The following is a 23,792-nucleotide window of genomic DNA, read 5'->3' on the forward strand; positions in this document are numbered from 1 at the left end:
AAGGCTGTTCAGTCTTAACACTTAATATACTGTGTCAGTTTACATACATTGAAAGAAATGGAAGGGTTCATTTCATATTAATGAGTCCAAGGATGAAAGTCAAATTTGAATGATTCCCAGCTGAGACAGTGGCACAGATTTGTTTTCACAGATTAGGAGAAGGAATTGTGATGGCAAGTCAATAATCCATTAACTGACCAGCTGATCAATCAGGATCTGTAGACAGTCAGAGGTCAACAAAATCTGTCAGAAGCAAGGTGCACCAAAGTTTATACAAGAGAGAGTACTGAAAATGCTGATGTATACAGAACCAATACATAATGTGATATATCTGGTTGAACCAGTAAAAAAGCTATCCGGGCCATGCAGTAAAAGAAATGTCACCAGCCTACAGAGAAAGCACAGGTGGTGGTTTATAATGGGCTAAGCACAACAAGGACTGGGTGATCTTACATTTGGGCAGGGTGTCCTCAGTCCGGAACACAGTAGGTATAGAGCTGGCCCTGGGAGGTGTGATAAGAAAAGTAACTGACGGAGTGCGATGTGCTCTCAGTCCTGCCTTGCAGGAAATGTTTTGCTTTTCAGTATCCTTCTGTCTAATCTGCTATAGGAGGCTCTCTAGCTCTGGAGTGGGGGAGAGCTCTATGTAAACCAGACACGTTGGTTATTTAAACATGTGCTGTTTGTTGCAGATTCAGATCTGCCCTCGCTGTACTTCAACCCAGTCAATCACATCACGGTCTTTGTTGTTTGTGAATGTAAGACAACAGTGGGGTAACAAGGTGTGCTTACACACACAGGAAATCTGTCTGAACATTAAAACACAAGCCTAAAATAAGTAATAGAAGACTGTTATTAACTAGATACATTCCGTGTTTCAAACAACATTGGTCTAAAGTCTTATTAAAAAGTACAGGATGCTGAGGGGTTTCCAGGATGCTGGATGTTGGAGAGGACCTGTCTATAATTTGATCTTTGCCTGAGCAGGCTGTCCATCTCCCTTCCTGTTTGGCAGAGGGGTTATGAAGGGTTTCTGTTAAGCTGCCTTCAAGCCTCCCTCCATCCTTCTTAAATACCAGGTTTTATTGACTTATCTCTCATCTCCTATTGCACCTGTGCCTCTTCAAAAAGACTCTTACTTTTTTTAGCTGTAAGCAATCTCTATATATCACCCTCCATCACCTTATTACAATAACTTCTGGTTGTTTTTAAGATGTTAGAGCCAACAGAAATGTTCTTATATGAATATTTTATCACTACCTAATCTGAGGGAGAGTGAACTTTAATACAAGCTCAAGAATGTGTTGAGTAGTGCAGTGCAAGTACTGTATAGATCCTTCTGAAGTTTTACTGTAGTTTTGCAACTGTAAAAGCTGAGTGAAATATTAAAGCACAATGCAATCATGGTAAAAGCATGGTAAAGCATGGTAGATTCTAATATACATATACTTTTGTATGCAAAGGTTTTTTGCACCCCTGGTCAAATTGCATGTTTCACTGAATCTCTAGGTGAAAATAAGTGAACATAATCTCTGCAGGTTACAAAACTAAACATAACATATTTCTGCACACTTTAATGCACAATTACTATTTATTTGCTGAATTTAACAAAATGAAAAAAATAAAACGTGTTGCTACATGGTGGCACGGTGGTGCAGTTGTTAGCATTGCTGCCTCACAGCTCAATTCTGGACCCTGGATATTATCTGTGTATGTTCTCCCTGTGTTCACATGAGTTTCCTCTGGTTTTTCTGATTTCCTCCCACAGTACAAAGATATACTGGTTTGATTACATAATACATAATTGATTTCTGGGAAAATTGGCCCTGTTCTGAGTGTGTGTGTCTGACTGTCCGGCAGTGGACTGGGGTCCAGTCTAGGGTGTATCCTGCCTTGTGCCCGTTGCCTGCTGGGATAGGTTCCGGCTCCCCCACGACCTTGAACTGGATGAAGCAACTTTTCTTTTTTTATAATTATATATGACAAAACAAAACACATGCTAAGTGCAATGGAAAAGTGTTATATTATTCTATACAAACGTTTTGGTTAATTTTCACAAAGGGGAAAATGGCATCTTCTGTACAGAACTCTGTCTCATGCACGGAAGCTTTGCTGGCATGTGGCGTCTGCATTTCTCTCTTTGATACATTACCAAGCGCGTGCAATCAGGCGAGGCTGGTTTGGAGAGTTGGGAAGCCAGTGATCCATACTTGCAAGCTGCTTCAGCGCAGTATAATTATGCACAAAGCCTTAATTAGAAACCTATTCTATCACTTTCAAAGTCAATGCAGCCAGATCTGAAATCCTCCGAGACTCTAACATTGCTAGTTACCAGCTGTATTCTTGGCACAATGTTCAGCGTCACAAAAAAGCAAGTCCATTCTGAATCCTCCCAACATTTCTGGCTCTTAATTATCACCTCTGAATTTCAGGAATTGTGTTTTTTTCCTGATAATGAGCTCCAGGCAGTGTTTCATCTCCTGCTTCAAACAATATATTTATTGAGAATATGATTTGTTGCTGTCTTAAGTAAGTGGAACAATGTCAATAAAGATAATTGCATTTATATAGCATCCCAGAGCATTTTATATATAGGCCTGGTCTATCCATTACTCAAGGCCACCATTCTGTACCAGCAGCCTCACTACACAACAGAAAGTGAAAAATAGCTTCAGCAAGTGAATCAAGGGGGAATGTAAGGGAAGCCACACTGTCCAAGTCTGGAGTGGAATTTAGTCAGGACACCGAGATTAACACCGCTGATCTTATGAATAGTGCCATGGGATTTTTAATGACCAAGTAATCAAGAAAATATTTCTCAACTGAAGGACAATTTATCCTACTGTGAAACTTACTGGGCATACTGACACAAAGGAAGCACGACACCTACTGGTCCACTAACAGCATGAACTCAACAACAATAAAACTCACCTTTGGCCAGGAAGGTGGGATACTAATGCTGCACACTAATTAAATAATCCATTCATCTGTTTTGAGTAACTGCTTTATTCTCAGAGAGCTGTGGAGAGACTAAACTCTTCACAGGACACTAGTCTGTCTTTTTATATATCCAATTAAATGTCATTTCAGACACAGAAAAATAATTTAAAAACATCCCCAAAAAAGATTAAAAATGGTGCGATTAAAGCTTTGATGCACAAAGTCCTCAGAAAAAAAGTTCCAGTCATAAATCTTCTCCTGATGCACTGCAGCATTGTCCTCATTTATCACCCACTCGCTGACACAACTCTGTGGAATACAAAAGCATTTCATCTTCTCTTTCCAGAACTGGCAGCACTGGGCTTCTTGCTTCATCCTCATGTCATCCTAGGAAATTGGCTTTGAACTTGAAAGGTCCCTTAGAGGGACCTCTATTATAATGGACTTAAGATCCAATAGACAAGTGTCCACGTGGGTTCAAACCCCACTCCTGGTAGACTCTGTCTTCCTCGTTAGTATAGTGGTGAGTATCCCTGCCTGTCACGCAGGAGACCGGGGTTTGATTATAAAGTGATCTTATCTTAATGTATTTATCAAATTTTCCAATTTCTGAATGAACAAATAAATACCACGATAAAGGAACAGGGGACCTGCTGAAAGCTAACGTCTCCACGCAGACATTGGACAGGACTGTTTGCATTTTGAAGATAATGTGATAGTCTTCACGTTGTCTTCAGTGTGATGGTTTTCAGAAAGACCACATCAGTAAAAATTGCCCTATTTGATAAAAAATGGTGAGAGTGAGCGAAATCACAGATCGTACTTAATGCAGAAATTGAAATTGAACAACAGGGAAGTCAAAACAACAAAAACTGCAATGAATGCACTTGGGATAAATCCTAATTGTCAGGCTTCCAAACTGGCTTTTTCTTTTGTTGTGAAATTCACTCACTTTGTTTCCTTTCAAACCATTTACAAGTACAATGAGTGCCCACCCCAGATGGCCTTGGTTTCTGAGACCCAGAACCGAAGACCCTTATCTGCTTTTCACTGATGACACACTGTAGATGAAGGAAAGCAAGATATTTTTGCACATATGATTCTTGTGCCCTCGCGTTTCCTTGAGTTAACTTATTTTTTTGTTTGTCTACACATGTTACAACCCCACAACTGAATGTAATGAACTTTTTTCCTTAGTTTACCAGTCTATTTAAAAATGCAAAGAATCCAAATTTATGGAGCTTTGAAAATGGTTCTTGATCTCAGACTTTACAATACTTCAAAGTCAACGGAGGAGCACACTATTGTATGGTAACTGTGTTAACGAGAAAGCATTCTCAGAGCCAATGCTGTTTATACGCCAAGTTGAGGATTATACAAGAGTTGCATGAGAAGCAATTGTAACAAAATGCTAATGGTGTGACACTGTTGAGCTCTATCTAAGTAGCTAATGCTGCTGACTGTGCAGTCTGTGTAGGCAGCATGACAAACTGGGACTGACATCACCTGGAGCTGCTGTAACCTTGCTGAAGTCCTGAGGGAGGAAAAGGGCAGAAACTAGGGCATTTTTTTTGTTCTCATTTTGCTCTGTAAGATTTAGCATTGTGAAGGAATTTGATTACAGCATGGTCCGCTATAAAAATACTAATTTCTTTTCCAGTATTGCTGTGTGCACCATATGGTTCTGTCTGAATGGAAGAGTTGCAGAAGCTCCACGCATAGCTCTGTGAGGTGATTCAGACAGAGTACTCTGAACATCCTCTGAAATGCAGCTGGATATGAAATAAGGAATTTGAAGTATTTACAGTGTGCCAGGTTTAACACTGTCTTCAGTGTTCAATGGGAAAGGGAATTAATGGGACTAAACATGAAGGACAATAACAAAAAGACAGACAATGAAATGTGGGCTATTTCAAAGTCACAATTGAGAGATATAAAGTTGTAATTCTGAGTTTTTAAGTTGGAATTCTGAGATATGAAGTCGCAATTCTGAGTTTTTAAGTTGTAATTCTGAGTTTTTAAGTCGCAATTCTGAGATATGAAGTTGCAATTCTGAGATACTAAGTCGGAATTCTGAGATACTCCATAGTGCGTTTTTTTTTTTTACTCCCTGGCGGAAATGGGCTTCCACAGGGAAGGACTACAATCGTGACAGAATTCAGATATTTCTAAGTCATTCTAAATGTACTCGTTCACAGCCCTGTTCCAAATAAGAATGCAGTACCACCCCTAATGTAAGTGAAGATGACAGGGAAGACTATAGTGGTCTGATTAATCAGACTGGAGTGATTTTTAGCCAAGAGGTTTGGGAATAAAAGAAACACTGAAACCTAATACAAAGTGAAAAATGTTGGTCTGAAATGGAACACGTCCGTCTTAATAATTAAGTGACATGCGTAGTAAAATGATTGTGCATATACTGTAGAAAGAGGCTTTTTTGAGAGGTTTTTGTAAGGGGAATTACAAGTAATTTACACCTACAGTATGTGAAAACAGAGAAAGCCTTGACTACTGAGCTACATTTTGTATGTTGATTCAAAGCTGGGAAATCCCTGGATACCCAAACCTTGTGGGTTATGGGGTCCATATTTCCAAATCAGTTGTGTTAACAGAACAAGTTAGAAGGCTAAGGCCCAGAGTCAGCAGTATCTCAAGCTACAAATTAGCATGGACGAAGCTCTGAGGAGAAAGAGAGGGGAAAAGAAATTTTCTTTTATTGAACCTGGTCACTTAAAATATGTGGGGTACTGTAGCAGCTTTACCTGCAGGTTTGGTCATTAACTTGTTGTTTTTTTCAGTGCCAAGTATTTATATTGTGCTTTACCATATCCCTCTGCTTTTTCTTGCTTCTACATTTACTGTGCTTCCATGGAGCTCCCATGGAGAGGTACAGGAGACCATTCTTTGGGAAAAAGTCTTTGCACAGAAATTGTGCGCAAATTAGTAAAGGAAAACCCCAATCTCAGTTTGGAGTCTGTACATGGCACACCTGTGAGGAGATGTATTCCTGTTCATACCGCACATCAATGCAGGGTTTTGCCAGATAGAAAGACACGAGGGGCCCAGCCCCATGGGTGTTTATGGTCACCATTAAATCACAACTTCCTAAAGGCATTAAATGATTTAACTGTGAGCAGAAAAGAAAAATCTGAACAACCCTCAGCCATCAAAAATCCTTACATTTAAGAATGTAACTTGCTCAGTACATTTAGTGTGACAAAGGCTGTGACATATGAACTTAATTGGACAAGATCACATAAAGACCTCGGTTTTAGAGCTCCTGCTCTCTTGAATCTATTGGAAAACAGCACTAGAGACTCCATGGTGCTCCCAAGCCTTCAGAACATCAAAGAATACACACAGATAGCTCCACCTGTGTTCTGTTAAAAAGTGAAATACTGTGTGGTTTTATTGCAGAATTTTGAAAAATGAATGTAGTTTAATTCAACACCCTGCCACTTTTGACCTGAGCCAACAATCTTAAAATGGTCTCAAGAAACCAAAGAGACACTGATTTGGCTTGCATTTCTATCTGTAATGAATTAAGAGATGAGTCAGGGAACAAACAACACAAACCGGAAACTGTTTTACACAGTGAACTAAGAATTACTCCCAGAAAATTTAGACTGCCATCTCTGGAGCCATCCACAACCATAGCAACGCTCCCTGACTACACACACCAATCAAGAGAGAAGTCTTTGAATAATTTTAGAAATTTCTGCAAAATTGAATGCCACAAATACTTATTTTATCGATATATTATTATGTTAGCCCTAAAATAGACAGAAAAACATGCCAGTCACCTTTTCTGTAGAGTTGTTAGTAGCCACTACAGATACAATAGCTAGTTAAGTAGGTAGTGATAATAAACCCCAATACTAGCTAAAACAGTTTCATTTCAGAAGCACCAGCTCCTAATCTGTGATTTTCAACATTAAAGAATGGAAAGTTGCTGTTATAGTACAGTTAGAACATAGCAGAAGTCTTAAGACCTTGAATTGTGAATAGAAATGATGAAAGTGATGTGTGAACAGCAGATTTAAGATTATTTTATTTCCTCCAGGTGACAATGCAACACATTCAGGCAGCACGATCTAAAGAGGTGATTACAAACAGGACAAAAAGCTGTATCACTTCTCTTACTGTACCAGGAGTACAGTAAGCTGTCTTTAGTAAGACCTTTTTCTTGCAATGAACTTAGCTTTGAATTAAGGCCTTTTTAAAGGTGACCTGATCAGGCATTGTTCCACCTGGACCTCATTAGGTAAAAGTGCACCTAATGAGTTTTTGTCTGATTGGCAAGTTGCAATGCCTCACCGAACAAGCTGTATTGCTGGTCAGAGGGCTTAAAACAAATTGACAACTTTTTGTGAAAGTACATGGGCTATAACTATAGCATTCTCTTTCCAAAAAATGTTGCATTTCTTTTTTCCATTAGTATATATAAATATGTCATTAAATATATAAATACATAATTTCTGGCACAAACACAAAGATTTGCATAGGAATTACACAACAAAGCAGAATTCTATAAGAGAAAACCAACTCTAACCATTGAAGGTCTAATTGCTGGTGTTCATACCATGGCTGTTCACTAAAGCTTCTTTGTGCAAATACCACTCTCTTTCAGGAGTACCAGAGCTCCTCTGAACTGGGGCAGTTTGTTACTCGGTTTCTGCTGCGTGAGATGTCCAGCCAGCTGCATTCCTTGCAAGTCTCACTAGAGTGCGCTATAGAGGCAGTGGAGGAACAGAGCTGCCAAGGAAGGTAAGAGTCTTAACTTCTCTGGGCAGGGGACTTCTTTTCAAACAGTCATTCCCAATAAGTGCCCTCTATTTAAATTAAAACTACATATCCTGCCCTGGAAAAATATCAGACTCCAACATCAGGTTCCACTGGACTGCCCCATCCAGTCCAGATTATGTGGAATGGTTCAGTATGGTATAACACAATTCATAGGGTCTGCAAAGGAGTAGCCTGATCACCTATTGCTTTGTGTGCTCTGGGAAAGAAAGCTAATGTGAGTGATTTCACAAGAAGCATTCCTAGTACATAATTGTTACCTCTGGTGCATTTTTAAAAGTAACAGAACACCTGACTGTTGTCAATTGTAAGAGCGTCAAGGTTTGACAAGGTAGCAACAAATAGTGACAACATAACTAAAGAGCAACTCAAAGAGACTACCAAACCCCCACATCTGTGACCTCGGAGTGAAACTTGCAGTGCAACAGTGCAGTGAACTTGCAATGCAACAGTGATCAGTTGCAGATGTAATCAACATTGGAGGTGGACTAACCTACCATTAGGGGGATTTTATAATTATTTCATTGCACAGTGTCTTAATGGCATGACACATGCCATCTGCAAATAATAAAATTATTATACTTATTTATCTTCATTAAACAGGTAAACAATACAGATAAGATATAGGTAAGAATGTGGATTTGAGTGCCACTTGCAAGCTGTTCATCTGCAGCCAGAGAATGAGAGAAAACCATTTATTGGCAGCACTGCATAAAGGACTGATTGCTAGCAAGGGTTGAGCCTCTCTGGGCTGAATGGCTTTCTTATATTCCTAGTATATGTTTTTTTTCCCATATAATAGGATCATATTTAGCTCACAAATTAATTTAAAGGTAACCAGAGATTTGTTATGATGTTGATGAAGTGGTGCTTTTACGTAGGAGGACAAAGAATAAGAGTCTGAGGGGCGAACAGTCAAACTCTGCCAGCAGGCACACTGAGAACCTCCTCTCACAGCTCTACAAGGCGCCCTGACCTCAACAAGGCATGCAATTCAAACTAGGAGCTGTGCCAAACAAGGATAACACATTTCTCAATCTATCTCTTGCTCATGGGACTGCTCGTATGAGCTTTGGTTGTTTAAATCATCTCTGTTTCTTTTATCACCTCACCAAACTGGGAATCACTTACTGACCATCACTGCAATTCATGACTATGACTCTTCTGTCCTCACAGAAGATATATTGCACACATTATTCTGAAGAATGCTCCATCCAGTTAGCTGTCCTTTTTCACACTGCCAGCCCCACAGTACCCACATGATCACAGGCTCAGTTCTGACTGATGGAACTTTAATGCATGCCATAGCCTACCTTAATCCACCATTCCTTTGCAGTGTCTGGTCAAGCTTGGCCACTGCTTGGAAATTCTCTGCAACAGCCCACAACATGGTCATAAGAACACCTTTCTTGGTTAAGCCATTGTGTAGGTTTTCAGTTACATGATATAATGCTGAATATTTTAATAAAAGACTTAAAACAACCAAGTGATTCTGTGTCTCCTGTCAGGAAGAATGTGAAAAAGCTGAAGGACTTTTCAGTCCAGAGGACAAGCAGGAGATGTGGACGGCGGTCACTGAAGAACCTGTGCTTGTCTCCTACAGACCCTTACTCAGGCATGCTCACCTCAGGTAACATAGTAAGCAGGAATCTATGCCTACCAGCCAAAATTGCTCTGAAATATTCCTTATTAAGGCCATTTCTGCCATTGCCTACATTAGTACAACATCAGAACATACTAAAGGATACAAAGTCGGTGTTAGTCTGATCCCATTTTGCTGATAAACAATCAATCCTGAAATCACATCCAGCCTCTTCTTCATGAGTGAGAAGTCTCCTATAGGGAACCAAAACTATGTCCTGTTCTGGACCTAAAGCAATCTTTTGCTATTTTCTACTTTTGCCCTGCAACCTCTTCTCATTTTTGAGCTGAAAGTAGTCTCTTGCTTTGACCATATAAAACTTAGACAATCATTTTGAGAGCTTTCTTTAAGATAGCAAAAAAAGGTGAAGGTCCCCTGTGTATGTAGGTTTTATACAGGTAGGTCTCTTTAAAGCATAATACCTGCAGAGCTGGAAGAAGTTATTAAACTCGTCTAATTAAGCCAGAAATAAGATGATTCGTGTTATTAAGGGCACAGCTGGACTGAAAACCTGTAGAATGACCCTCCAGCACTAGGACTTTTCTTTGTGCTATGTTCTTCAGATAGACAGAGATAATTCCAAGGCAGAGTACTGCACAGAAAGGTTGCCAGCTATTGCTGGTAATAAACTACTGGACGTGAATGTTTAACTGAAGTGAGAAGTGATTGTCTCTGTCTGTTACTATTGGGAAAATAAAGTATGTTTAAACACAATGTAAAGTGAAATAATGTCTTTATCTTTTGTTGCAAATGGCCTAAGAAATAATATTGCTGCAATATATTTTGGAGATCACTAGATTTTATTTAAAGAAGTTCAAGTAGGTTATCAATCAATGTAAATATTCACATTCCCTTTTTTGGGTTTAAATACCAGCATGACACACTGAGACCAAGGTCAAGATTAAATCAAACTTCAGCTCACCATCCGATTAAAAATTCAAAGCTTAGCACTTGATTGCTTCTGCACACATGAAGTGTCACCACCAGGTAGCGGTTTGGATCTCAGAGTTGGTGGATGGGCCAGTTTTGATATAATTTGTACCTAAATCAGCCTTTTCGGTTTTAAGGTTCCAAATGCTCCTTGTTGACTTTGCACAATTGGTCATTTAAGAAAATCAGAAACAAGTTACAGTCTCTTTAACTGCTCTTCCCAAGCACTAGAAAACATTTTTGAGGTTTGGCTGGATTCCTACCAAGGCATTAAAAGATTCAGGTCAGGTCTGAGCCATCTTGCTTTTGGAGATCCAGATGGAAGGATGACAGCTTGGTGTGCTGAACAGGAACAGTATTCCCAAATGATCTGTCCCATAGTGCATCATCTCTTACTTACAGACACAGGCAGAAGCTGTGCTTAAGGCAGCCTGGGGAGCCCAAGAGACTTTTGTGGCCTTTGGAGACTTCCAAAACTGAGAAAACTTTTTCCTCATAAGTGATATATAAAGCTGTATGCTCAAATAATATTTTAATTGTACCATTAAATGTGTACAGTTTTTTCTACCAATGAGCACTGCTGATTCCTCTCAGCTGTTTTCTCATTTTCTCACTGAAAATCACAGACATGCAACTGTGAAGTTATTAAATATTCATTGTACTTAATTCTGTATTGGCTGCATTTCAATTTGTAATTTGCACTTGTAAATTCTTGTCTTTATATGTCTAATATGGAAATTATACCTGCTGTCAACGCACGTATTATTGCATTGAAATTCTACTGAGTTAAGCATTCCATGTTTTTCTTTGAAAAAAAAATGGGCCATTGTTGCTGATGGTTTCTCATTCATTCTTCCTCTATCAGGAATAAGTGTGGAGCCAGACAACCACTGGACCTCTCAGATAAACAGGCTCCAACAACTCATCGACAAGTTGGAGTGTAAGGTGGGAGGACAAACCATCTGACTGGAGTGCAGAGCGAGAGAGAAGTGCCAGATATCTGATACCACCATGAGTCACACTGTCTTGCTGGAGCCCTTCACTAAGTTAACAGGATCACATGTTTCAATTTTCTACTGAATTTTCAAATTGTGTGTGTGTGTGTGTGTGTGTGTGTGACAGCTTAATTTTTTTTAAATGATGGGAATTTTCAGCTCTTGTACTTTGTATTTTCTGTGTCCACACAACAGGGTGGGACTCCTTTATTAGTCACTGATTAAATGAGCCTTTTTTAATATTGCTCATTACAGGAGTTACTAGCTAGAAAAAGTAATTCTTCCTTCAAGCTCAAAACAGATTCCATCCTGCCTTTCTTTCCTTGTTTCCTGATTCTTAAGTGTCACAGGTGCTTAGCTGAATCTTATCCCAGACCTGACAGGACAGATTAATGGGATGAATACCCATTTCTCACGGAACGCATCAGTTTAGTATAGCTAATCAACCTACCAGCATGTTTCATTTGTGGTAGTAAAACCAGAATGGTGAAATAACTATAATTATTTCACATATAATTAAGAGTGTTTTCCACTCATTGGAACATAGGGAGAATGTCCACACAGAAAAGCAGCAGGTTTAACTTGCACACACTTGAAATGCTGCTTCAAAGTCAAGTAAATGATTTAATTGATTTAGAAACTGTAATACCTGTGCAGATTTCACCTCGCACCCTCACGCCACTACTGCATCTATCCACGTCTCTACACGGGCTGAAACTGCTACTGTTCCAGATCTGTCTCTACACAATTATCAGTGCCGCTTGCCTCCAATTAATTAGGTACTTACCTCATTATCTCTCTTATTCTCTTCATGATTTAAGTCCTACCTCATGCCTGCTTTCTGCTCAGTCAACTGGGTTATTCCCTTGAGTTTTCAATGTGTTCCTTAACACTGCTTCCCTTTCTCTTAAGCACTTCCCAACTTTACTTGCGATCTCAGTTTGTATCTTAGTTTCGGCCAACTGTGTTCCAACAATTTCCTTGACTTTACCTAATATAAAGAGAGTTTATTTGTCTGTCCCTTTATGCATCCAGCCCCTCATGAGCCAGTGTGACCAAATATTGCATGACCTCCTCTTACATCCGGGGGAAGGTCAAAAGATGATTTTGACCCCCAGATTGTGCTATACATTTTATTTACAGGGAGCACAATTACCCCATGATATACTGGACATCCCTGTTACAGCGCACCTCAGATCACAAATGTGTGAGGACTGAGTGGCAGTGTATGCTCACGTATGGAGTCACTGTGACATTGTCAAAAGTCAAAAGACAATATACAGGTTTTGTGCTGTGCAACTTGCACCCCTGATCACAATATTGAACACAATATTGAATACTGAATATTGAACTGATCACAATATTAGTAGTATTAGTATTCTTATTTTTCAAGAGGGTGAATTTAGTACTCTAGGTTGCATCAAAGGGATCCCTAAATTTTAATTTTGCCACATCTTGCAAATAAGATCAACAATTAGGATCAACAAGTACCCCCATAGGCATGTTTCTGGCACACGACAGGCACGCCCTCCCACACAGATACACAGACACACTGGGCAACTGAGCCCAGAATGAACTCGGGTTCTTGCATGTTTTAGTCAACAGAGCTTTACACTGCTCCCCCTGTCAGAAAAAACACCACTTTGCAAAACTGAACAGGTACATAAGTTCACTAATCTTTCTGAGCTCAGTTTATCACAGGAGAGGCAAGGCGTCACTGGGTAGTGTTGCTGATTCATGGCATTATCACAGAGCAGCACCACAGAGGCTTTTAGATTTTTTAACAGGTTTTAATTAACCCTCCATGTTTGACTCAAACATTTTGACTTCAGGGTTGTAATTATCACTCCAGACAAGTCTCATGCATTAAAACTCTATTTCCTGCTTTGTGGGGAAAACTGCATTTCTCTTTTCTTCCAGAGTCCAAAGCTCGAGCCTGTCAAAGAAGATACATTTTCCAGCCCTTATAAATCTGTGAGTCTGCACAATTAGATAATCTCTCTCTGCAATGAATTCCTGTCAGGTCTCCTTACAGTGTGTATTTACTTTTATCTGAAATCTGGATGAGAATGAAATCCTCCTGTCATTGTCTATCAGTTAGATGTGTAACCAAGTACTGTTAATGTTTTTTTCTCTAAGAAATAATAATTTCCTCATAGAAATTAAATCCAGGGATTTCCTCACATTACAAAATAGTTTACTTGAATAAAGCTAAGAACACCATCATACCACTTTCATAAACAATACACAACATCCTAAAACAACATGTGTAAAAAACCTATATAGAAAAATAAAAGATAAACATACTGTCCTTGTCAGCTCTCAAATCCTTAAAGGTGTCTTCCTGCGTTTTCTCACATGACCTTTCTCTACCTTGAGCTCTGCTCTTAGTTTTTACTTGAAACTATGTATCATTATGAACGGTCATCAATAAGTACATGTCAGTAATGTCATGTGCATAAATGGTTGTAAAGAATTATGCATGTTGTTATTTTTATCGTGTAGTGTTTATGACCTTTTTTTAGTTTTAGGTAAAACATTACTGTTTTATCCTTTTAAAGATGTTCTTTTTTAACATGATTTAATCAAAGTATTGAAGGTATTGAAGTATTGAAACTCCCTTCTATGAGTTTTGCTCACCCTTCAACTTCCTTTTCTTCTTCTTACATACATACATCAGACTATATGAACAAGTGTCTCTCTTTACTAGCTTCTAGGCAATTACACACACACTGTTCACACACATGCAGTGAGTGTGGATTTGATTAATTACAGGAGATGAATCTCGATGTAACATTCCACTGAGTATGACAATAAACCCAGTTAAAACATGGGTGTAACCTTCTACTATGAAGTCTAAGTGGGAACTCTACCTAAATGCTATCTGACTCCATCCCTTACTTGAATCCTGAAATACCAGAAATGCCCAAATAATTTCTCTACTGCTATATCAGTGCAGATCGAAATCACAGAGGGAAGATGAAAGAGAACAAGAGATGAACATTGTTTGCAATGAAGGCTTTCCTAAGATGTGAAACAGATTTAATTGAGCACTGAAATGAGAAGCAAAACTGCACAACAAGGATAATCCTGTTAAGCGCTTCAATAGATTTCCTCAAGACAACAGATCAACCTTAAAAATGTCTTAATCTTTAAAAGAAGCTCGTCTGAGTACAGTGTGGGACCTGAAATACGAATTACATCTCTATAACATCTCTATCTCTATACGCTGCTAGGGTTTCCATTGGGCAGAAGCAGCAACCCTTCAGATAAATGAGAAACCATACAGTAGCTGAATTATTTTTAATTCAGTTATTTGTGATTGGTGTGGTGGTTAAAATTGTTAAATTAATCCAGTACCTTGTTTTCTGAGCCTTTCCAGAGTATCCTATTAGTGCAGAGGCAGATGTCAGTGATGGAGAAGGACCTTGAAGAATTCCGCCAGTCACTGACCCGGTACACCGAGGCCACAGCCAGCCAGAGTGCCAACCTGCAGTAGGTCACCTCCCTCTTCAACAACATCCAGCACAGAACTAGCTAGTGACCGAATCACAGAAGCACCACAACACAGAAAAATCACAACCTATAGTCAGTCTGCTGCTGCCCATTGAAATCACATGACACAGAATCAATTATGTCATTTCTGTTTAATCATTATTTTTGCAAGAATACTAAAACTGACAAAGGTACAAAGTGTGATGCATGAAGAAAATTGCTTGCATGTGAAATAGCACATTAAATTAAATTAACTTTGGATTTGAAATTAAATTAAATGGCACATTAAGTCCCCACATGCTAGCACAGTAGAAAAGCCTGCCTGTCCTATTTCAATTCACACTGGATTGCAGCAGTAGTAACTGAGCAATCTGGCATCAAAGGGGTACTTTGTCCACATATAGTGACTGGTGGAGATCCCTATTGCTCCAGGGCAAAACATCTGATGCTAGTTCTCCTTTTCAATTTCAAAGCAAATCCACCAGCTGGAAAATAATGCATGGAAAACTGAAATGGATCATTCTATTTGCTTAATAATGTGCTGTATATATTTAAAAGTTAGTCTGATGTTAGTAAAAGTGGAGGAAATGTTGAAGATGACAGAATTCAAACCAATGTGGGGTTTCAGTACAGGGAAGGAGATCTTTTGATAGTGTAATGGAAAGGTAGAAAGAGCAACATTTCAGAAAGAAAAGGAGATTCATTTTAGAACTGCCTATATTTTGTTTTCAAGTACTTGCTTTAAGGTCTGATTGTGTAACAATCTCCCTGGAATCTGCCTGCCCCTTTCTGACTCTTGATTATTTTTTCTTGCCAAGCTCCTTAACTATAGCTCTCTGTTCTCCTGCAGCATCTCAGTCCAGAAGCTACAGGAAAAGCCGTGTTTTGTAATGTATGAATTCTGGGAAGACAGAATTGCCTGGACCAGGTAGGGCTGTGCAATTGATATGCACAGCTTCTGTGCTGCAGATTACTGAAAAATGGAACAGGGGAGCTTTCTTGCAGAACAGATGGCTCTCATCCCCATTAAAATCACTCATCCACCTCTTCATTTCCAATAAATCAAAATCAGTAGACTTAAACATGCTTATTTAACCTTCCTCTTGACTCCCAGCAAATGAAATGAGACTTGTCATATAAATTGTTTTCATGAGAAAAAACTGTTGCATAATATACTTTGGGGAATCATTCCCTTAAAACATATTTTGTCATACAGTTTCAGTAATTGCTATAGCTTGAAAGAAAGCTTGTTAGATTACCACTATGTCCAATACACTTTGGATAAAGCTTCTGTGTAACTCTTACATTCTGTAATACTGTGTGTATAATCAATGTACCAATGATATTTACACAAAAGTGCATTAAGTTACATCCAGCTATTATAATGCAGGCATTGGTCTGCTGTGGAACACATCAGCTGTGGGATGTTACAGTAATGTGGCTGCAAAAGGGCAGCAGAAACATTAACAGGCATGAGTGATCTCCTTTCTCCTTTCCAGTTACTTGCAGTCCAACGCGAGTAAGACATTCCAGCGCTGTGTCATTGATGTGCTTGAGAGTCCAGAAATGGTCACCACGATGCTGCTCCCAGGTGCGTGACCAGTGGGACTCGCAGGTCTGAGATTCCAGGAAACAACAGGGCCTGTCACCACTCACAACAGGTGCTGTTGTAACTGAAAGGTTGCAGGTGACATGAGGCCATTCAACACAGTTTGCTTGATTGATTGGTCATAGTTCATTCATTTAGGGATGGTGAAAAATGCAGATGAAACCAACTCTTTTAGCAAACGTAACTGTAGTATACCATGACAAAACATATATTTGAGCATAGTAAAACTGTTAAAAAACATGGACATTACCTGTGGTAAGCTTTGTTCTCTTTCAACACACTCCAGTGGTTCAAGAAGGATCCTTCAACAGCACACCTGGGCAGTTTGTTCCAAACTTCCACAAGAAATGCTTACTGAATTCAGATCTAACTGCGCATCCATTTTATTTTCTACTGTTGTCCTTGTTTCCTAGTTTCACATAAGAATATGTAAACATAAGAACAGTTATGGTGGACGTTTGGCCCAAAACTTCAGTTTGGATACTAGTAGCTAAATGGTGTGAGGATCTCATCCAGTCATTTTTTGGAAGAAATCAGGGTATGGACTTCAACAATGTGGCTATGTAGCACAATACAAGACCCTCGCTACTCTTTCACTCTTTTTGTAGTGCCTCCAGTGCTCAGTTTTAATGCACCATCGTGTAGTTTTCTCTGGTTCATATTTCTTTGTTGATTCTGAAAAAGCGACAGGTCTCAGAGGATTTTAACTGCTTGAATCAGGACCACTAATTCTTCTCTGGTCTTATTCTTTTAGCCTGTAAGTGTAGCACATTTCTTTAACCACAAATCAGAAATCTTGGAATCTAAAATACTGTAAATTTATGGTTTTGTCAAACAGCAATACTACAATAAAAAGTAAAGGTTTATTATCACACTGACAAGTAGAAAAAACAAACACAATATTTAGGCTGTTGAGCCTTCTTCAGGTGTAATAGTGCAATAACATCCTTTCAGACATGAAAGACCTTACCTGAGGAGTAATGAAAAAAACCTACTACTATCTGAAATCACCATTGCGCACGCAACTTGATATGCTCTACACAGGAGATCAAAAGAAATAGCTTTTAAAATTATATATCTCCTGCGAGATTCAACTATTATTATTATCCATCCATCCAGTTTCTAACCGTTTTATCCAATATTGGGTCGTGGGGGAGCCGGGGCCTATCCAGGCAAGCAACAGGTGCAAGGCAGGATGATAATTATTATTATTAGTAGTAGTAATTTATTTGAATGATATTTTTATCATATTTTTGTACCCATTTATACAGTTCATTTGGATTTTATACATTTTACTGGCAGAATCTTCAGAGTCAAGGGGTAGGTGGACTTTACTGGGTCCAGGTGTCCTCAGCGTGCTGTGCTATGCGGGTGTAACTGGAAAACCAGTAGCATGTTTCAAAGGAAAACACATACATTCTTTCCAGCTGATTCTTGAGGGGCAGAAGAACATAAGAGCATAAACCTCCTTACACACAAGTAGTCCATTTGCTAATGAGTAGTTCATTAATCCAAGGGTCTCCAGCTGTTTCTAGAAGGAAGTCAAACCACATGTCTGTGTGGCTTGTTCCAGACTCCCACAACCCTTTGGGGAAAGAAATGCCTTCTATTCTCACTTTCTGAAGCACTGCCACTTAATTTTTTTCCCACTTGTTTCCTCTGGTTTCACTGCAAGTTAGGTGAATTACTTAACAATAGAAGAAGGCTAATAATGTGAGGGTATTAGAAAGGAATTTAATTAGCCATACCAATAATAAAAGAAAATTAAACCATATTCAGGGTGGCACAGTGGCAAGTGCTTAGCATTGTTGCCTCACAGCACCTGTGCCTTTGGATCAGTTCCTAGGGTGCTGTCTGCGTGGAGTTTCTATGTTTTCCCTCTGTTTGCATGGATTTCCTCTGGGTGCTCCTTTTATCTCCCAAAGACGTTAACTGTTCTATGGTGTGAGTGTGTATACGTTTGTCTCTGAAGTGTCTTGCAATGGACTGGTGTCCCTTCCAGGGGGTATCCTGCCTTGTGTCTTTTAGTTGCCAGGATACAGTAAGTTCTGACTCTCCTGCGATGCTGTATTGGATAAAGCTTTTAGAAAATGGATGGAATCCATACGCACAATTTTTCTGTGTTTTTTCCTTGATATTTATTTATTGCATCCACGGTCAGAAAAATGTCTGTTGAGATACAGTAATAACGCTGTTTTACTGCTGGTGTTTAGCCCTTGAAAAATAACAAGAGTAATATTTACTATTGAAACAAAACTAAAAAAACAACATCCTGTATTTTGAATAATAAGCCCACCTTGTTCATCACACAAAATTGTGAAGAAAAGAGTGAACTGCCTCATTTTTAATAAAGTCTTGTTTTTTATTCCAGGATCCTGGTGGATTATGAATAACAACTGACAGCATCAGGAACCATCACTACACCCACACAGATCCGGGGAAGAAAAAAGAAATTCAAGCCTGTAATGCTTTCTTCAAGGCTATTAAAAACATCATTTAATATATGTGTGACAGCATCCCAGACAACTTGAAAGTCAAAGCGATGTGGTTTTATTATTAATTTGAAAACAGCAATGCTAATAGTGTTCACACACAGGCAGGCATACATTTAATTAGATATGTCTTATGGTTGAGTTATAAAAATATATACTCTATTTCTTTCTGGAAAAAAGGTGATTTTATTTGTGTTTCAGTGAGGTTTGGGGTTTTATAAAATTCAGTGAATGAAAATGGAGGAAGTTTCCAATAGAAGGAATTGTCTCCAATAGAAGAACTGTCTTTAATTGTCCACTTAATGACAAATAACTTAATAATAATAGTAATGTTCCAAAGCTTGTTAGATGACATGTTAGTGCTGCTGAATAAAGTCTGTTAAATTATTAGTTTCATTTATTGTATTTTAAACGGGCTTTTAGCTTCCGAGTTCGGATTGAATTGCAAGTCTATACAAACACAGGATCCGGGTTATGCACTACCGTTGTTTAAAGATGTTTTTATTGACAGCTTTCATATTAAAGGGTTGGAGGAGATTTCACCCATGCATAAAGTGAATTAATACATTCAAAGTCTACTAATGATGCCAAGCTGACAAATTGTTTTGTGTTACTATATGGTTTAGGTGGCTTGGATTCATATTAAATTTGTTTGAAAGAATAATGTTCAAAAGATGGAAGAGAATATTGCATTCATCTAATGCATCATTTTGACAACAGGACATCATTGATATTCTTGAACACCTGTTGAATCATTTTAACAGATTCTTTGCTTTCAATGAGCTAATCTTTCCAAATCATCCTTCATCTAGGCTATTGTGTCCCTATTATGCTGACAATTGAATGACGTCCTTTGCCTTGCATTGGAATTGTTCTGCATTTTTTCTTGGAATCTATGGTATCTGTGAATTTCCTGTTGAGTTTTTTGCGAAATAATTTTTCAGCACATAGTGTAAGCTTTGTATAAGTAATCTGAACTTTCAGAATGTACTTTTATTAATTTGTCAGAAGTTATTTTCAGTGTAGAAAAAAGATGTACAGTTTCTAATATCACATCATAATGTCAACTATGTTCAGAACATTGTTAGCTGTACTGAAATGCTGTAATAGACATACTGTACTGTAGTAAAAGCATGTGATCTCCGGATTTACTGTCTCAAGGCTGTTGGTATGTAGGTGTTGGCAGGGGGCCCTGAATGCTAATGCTGTGTTAAATGATTCTGAAATTATTCTGAAAAATTTAAACAGCTGCAAAATTTACTTTATCCCCATTAATAAACTGCGAATTTCTGCCTCAAGCAGGTGTACTCAATAGAGCGTGGTATAGAACCCTGCCTTAAATACAAACATATGAATAGTAACTCAACAAGTATGACTGTAGATGCATTTGTTTAAATTAATTTTTGACAAAAACAATGGCAACAGAGAAGTAAGCCTTTAAAGTGTATATTGGTGAAGAGAGCTTTCCATCATAGTCCTGTAGTTTAACAAGATTTCCCTCCAGCAGTTTTCACTGTGGAACAGGAGCTTCCAGACCCCCTCTGTCTTTTCAAATCATCCATATAGCAGGGACAATTCCCCACTGCCTCAGCTGGCATCCGAACACCATCATGTAATGATACTAACATTGAAGACTCCATTTTAAAAACAAGAATGCAAGGTAGCAGCTCTTCAATAAGCCCAACAAAGCCTTTTCTGTTAATCAGAGCAAAATTTTTTTTATTTTATTGAGTGAGAGTGTTGATTTGCTTTTCATTGTCTGGCCATGATGTTTGTGCTTGTCCATTCTGGAGAAGCACTGGATTGCCTTGGAAGAAGACTCCCTAGCTCTCAGACACCTTGCATCAGAAAATTGGATTTCTCTTACTCCTCTGTTTAGGTGATATATTCATTTTATTTAGTAATAACTGTCCATGAGAAAGACCGAAGGCTCGTGTCACTATGTCACAAATCACAAGACTAGTGTCTTTTGACTATTGATTAGTTGAAAAAAGAGATTAAAAATGGCCACAGAAGTAACTGAAGGATCTGGCAGAAGATTATTTCCTACAGCGATCACCTTCACAGGCCTCACTTTGAAATTAGATTGAAATCCATTTGGCAAACATCCCTCCTATTAAATCCAATGGACCACAGAGTACAAACAGGTGCAACAGTGACATTGTGTTTCCAGGTTTAAGACTGAGCAGTCAGCAGGGTGTAGAACCAAGCATCCTGTCTTACAGAGCTCTTATGAATATTGCATGAGATCTTTCATCACAGAGACATGATAGAGGACCTCTATGAATTTTAGGAAGGATAGCAAAATAAGAAAGGCAATACCAATAACAAAGTAAAAGAAATCCTTCGCTGTAACTTGTTTAATAGTTAAATGATACACAAATTCCAGAAAGTTTCTCATGTTCATGAAATAGGAAATGTAGGCTGCTTAAATTCAAGCAATTCAGAAAAAATCACACCCATGTGGAAAAAAAGCAAGAGATTCAGAATTCCTGTGCAGATTAAGATTGTTTGATTTAATTCAAGGATAACTATATAAATCCATAAGAAAGGTTTCAAATGAGAAAAGGCCATTCAGGTTAATTTGGCTACTGGTAGCTAATTAATCTGAGGATCTCATCGAGCCACATATTAAAACAATCTTCAACAACATAGCTGGATAGTTCATTTCAGGTAGCACTGAATCTTCTACCAGCGCAAACAGCTACAAAATCTCCATATTAATAAAAATGTGACTAACCATTTTTTCAACCTGAATGATCTGACTAAGTCCTACACAGGGATGCTAGCTATTTATAGACCTCCTGGGGGTAGTAGAAAAAATGGTATTAGGGGTGGCTTCTGTCTGGTTGGAGGCAGATGTTAAGACATTCAGTGTCTCACACCAGCCTGTACAGATCACAACCACACAGGTCCCCCAGACCAAACATGTCAGTGTCCTGAGGTCTTAACCTGGGTCACGGCCACTATAGTATTTTTCTTATGTTGTCATAGAAGTGCAGCAGTAATGACAGATAAATAGAAGACTTGCATACTTACATGTAAACCAGTTCTTTCCTGGATATGGCACAATAGGAAACAGACATCAATATCCAGAGATTTCATCTTTAAAAGACATTCAGCTTCATAGAGAAATCACACAGCACCCGTCAAACAACACTATGAATGTCTTGTTGAGAGTGTTGATTTGCTTTTCATTGTCTGGGCATGATGTTTGTGCTTGTCCATTCTGGGGAAGCACTGGGCTGCCTTGGAAGAATGAAAGCTGGTTCTACTTTAGCCTTGCAAAGTTCTCTTGTATGCACTATGTTAATAACAACATATTTCATTCATGCTTATACTAATATATTTACAGCTTGATTTTTTTTTCAAAATCTCATTCTCCTAACAAATATTTTTAAACCAGGGTGTGTACAAATCCATATACTAATGTTTTATATACAAACTACAAAATCTCTGTAACTACAGTAGAAACAACACATCTACACAAAGAGAATGAAAACAACTGCTTCTAAAATGAATGGATCTTTATTCTTCCAAAGCTCATTTCATTAAAACAATTGTGACAAAGCAATGAACAGAAATAAAAAAATAATTGTATAATATATAATAAATTATATCTGTATTTTTCATTTTTATATATGCATTTAAGGAAATAAGTTTAGATTTCCTAAACACTGAGCAGAGTGATACAGTATCAGAACAATGTCTTTACTTTGTCGGGCTTTTGTGAGAAATGTCTGTTCCTTACAAGATAACAACACAACGAGAAAACTGGATGTAAGCAGAAACACTGCACTCGACAGACAGATCCCAGAGCACTTTATGTAAAAGACTGTGTAGTAATTTACTGTGGAGTCTTCTGGTTCCTGAAGATTCTATGTGATGCCCCATGATGTTTCTCTTTCTCTGCCACACCTGAGCTAGAAATACATTGTATCATCTCTCCAGAAGCCAAGGGGAAACACCAGTGGCACAGCTATTTATCTGCATTGTGCAAAGCACAATAAAAGACTGCCAGACCTTAGTAGAATGGGCTTATTTAATTGATTTCTAAGTAGCTGTATTATAGATGTACAACATACAGCAAATCAAATGAAGGACATTCATTCCGAGATGGATTTTGTGGCAATGCAGTATCATTACTGCTCTCACTTGATGGTAACAAGCATTTAAGCTTTGGTTCACTGCATGTTTTTCTTTTATTAACAGTATGTCATGGATATTCATACAATATATATTCCTTTAAAATGTCTTTGTTTTATCAGTTACTTTGATTTAAAACGCATTAAATGGCTCTATGAATCTCAGTGGGACAAGCATACTGAAATGGATGAATGGAAATATCATATGAATTGATACTATAAAGAGACCCATCATACTGTAGATCTGTTTCCCTACATTTTAAATAAATTTACTTCATGCATGGAGAGGCTCTGGCTCCCCTATGACCCTGTCTTGGATAAAGCCGTTAGAAAATAAATTGATGGATGGGTGAATGGACAAAACTTGATGTCGATTTGTTCTGTATGGCAGCACATTTTAAGGAAGTTTGCAGACACTGAGTACATGAGCAGAATAGCACATTCAGTGCCACTCACACAATCTCAAATGTAGACGGATATTTTTATGCTCATAGGATACACCGAGCCCCTTACACTGAATTAATTTTAACCCAAGCAGTGTGAATGTGCCCCACCCTTCCAATGGGGTTCATGTCTGGTGATGAACCAGTTCCTGGCTGTGCTGCGCTGCCCTCCTTCCCTTGAGGTGTTGGGGGTATGTCCAGGCCAGGACCAGCAGCCATTGAGGTCCAAAGGTAGTGGGCACTGCTGGCACAGGGAATGCCTGGCCAATGAAGACAACACACAGCTGTCACACCTAAC

General features: G+C 38.5%; 1 protein-coding gene across 2 annotated transcripts in view; it reads left to right on the plus strand.

Annotated features, from left to right (window-relative positions):
• The window catches only part of necab3 (N-terminal EF-hand calcium binding protein 3), an 87,080-nt gene extending 67,027 nt beyond the window's left edge, over positions 1 to 20,053 (plus strand). The window contains exons 6-13 of one of the 2 annotated variants that reach the window (XM_088937294.1): positions 7,571 to 7,707; positions 9,252 to 9,373; positions 11,181 to 11,260; positions 13,231 to 13,284; positions 14,693 to 14,805; positions 15,656 to 15,733; positions 16,305 to 16,396; positions 18,786 to 20,053. In XM_088937294.1, coding sequence (XP_088793420.1) covers positions 7,571 to 7,707; positions 9,252 to 9,373; positions 11,181 to 11,260; positions 13,231 to 13,284; positions 14,693 to 14,805; positions 15,656 to 15,733; positions 16,305 to 16,396; positions 18,786 to 18,814 — 705 coding nt within the window. In that variant the 3' untranslated portion in view covers positions 18,815 to 20,053. The remainder of the gene's footprint in view (positions 1 to 7,570; positions 7,708 to 9,251; positions 9,374 to 11,180; positions 11,261 to 13,230; positions 13,285 to 14,692; positions 14,806 to 15,655; positions 15,734 to 16,304; positions 16,397 to 18,785) is intronic. The other variant, XM_088937295.1, reaches the window with a different exon arrangement.
• The last annotated feature ends 3,739 nt before the right edge of the window (positions 20,054 to 23,792 follow it).

Source organism: Atractosteus spatula, chromosome 19 (genome assembly GCF_055471065.1).
Source record: "Atractosteus spatula isolate fAtrSpa1 chromosome 19, fAtrSpa1.hap1, whole genome shotgun sequence".
NCBI lineage: Eukaryota > Metazoa > Chordata > Actinopteri > Semionotiformes > Lepisosteidae > Atractosteus > Atractosteus spatula.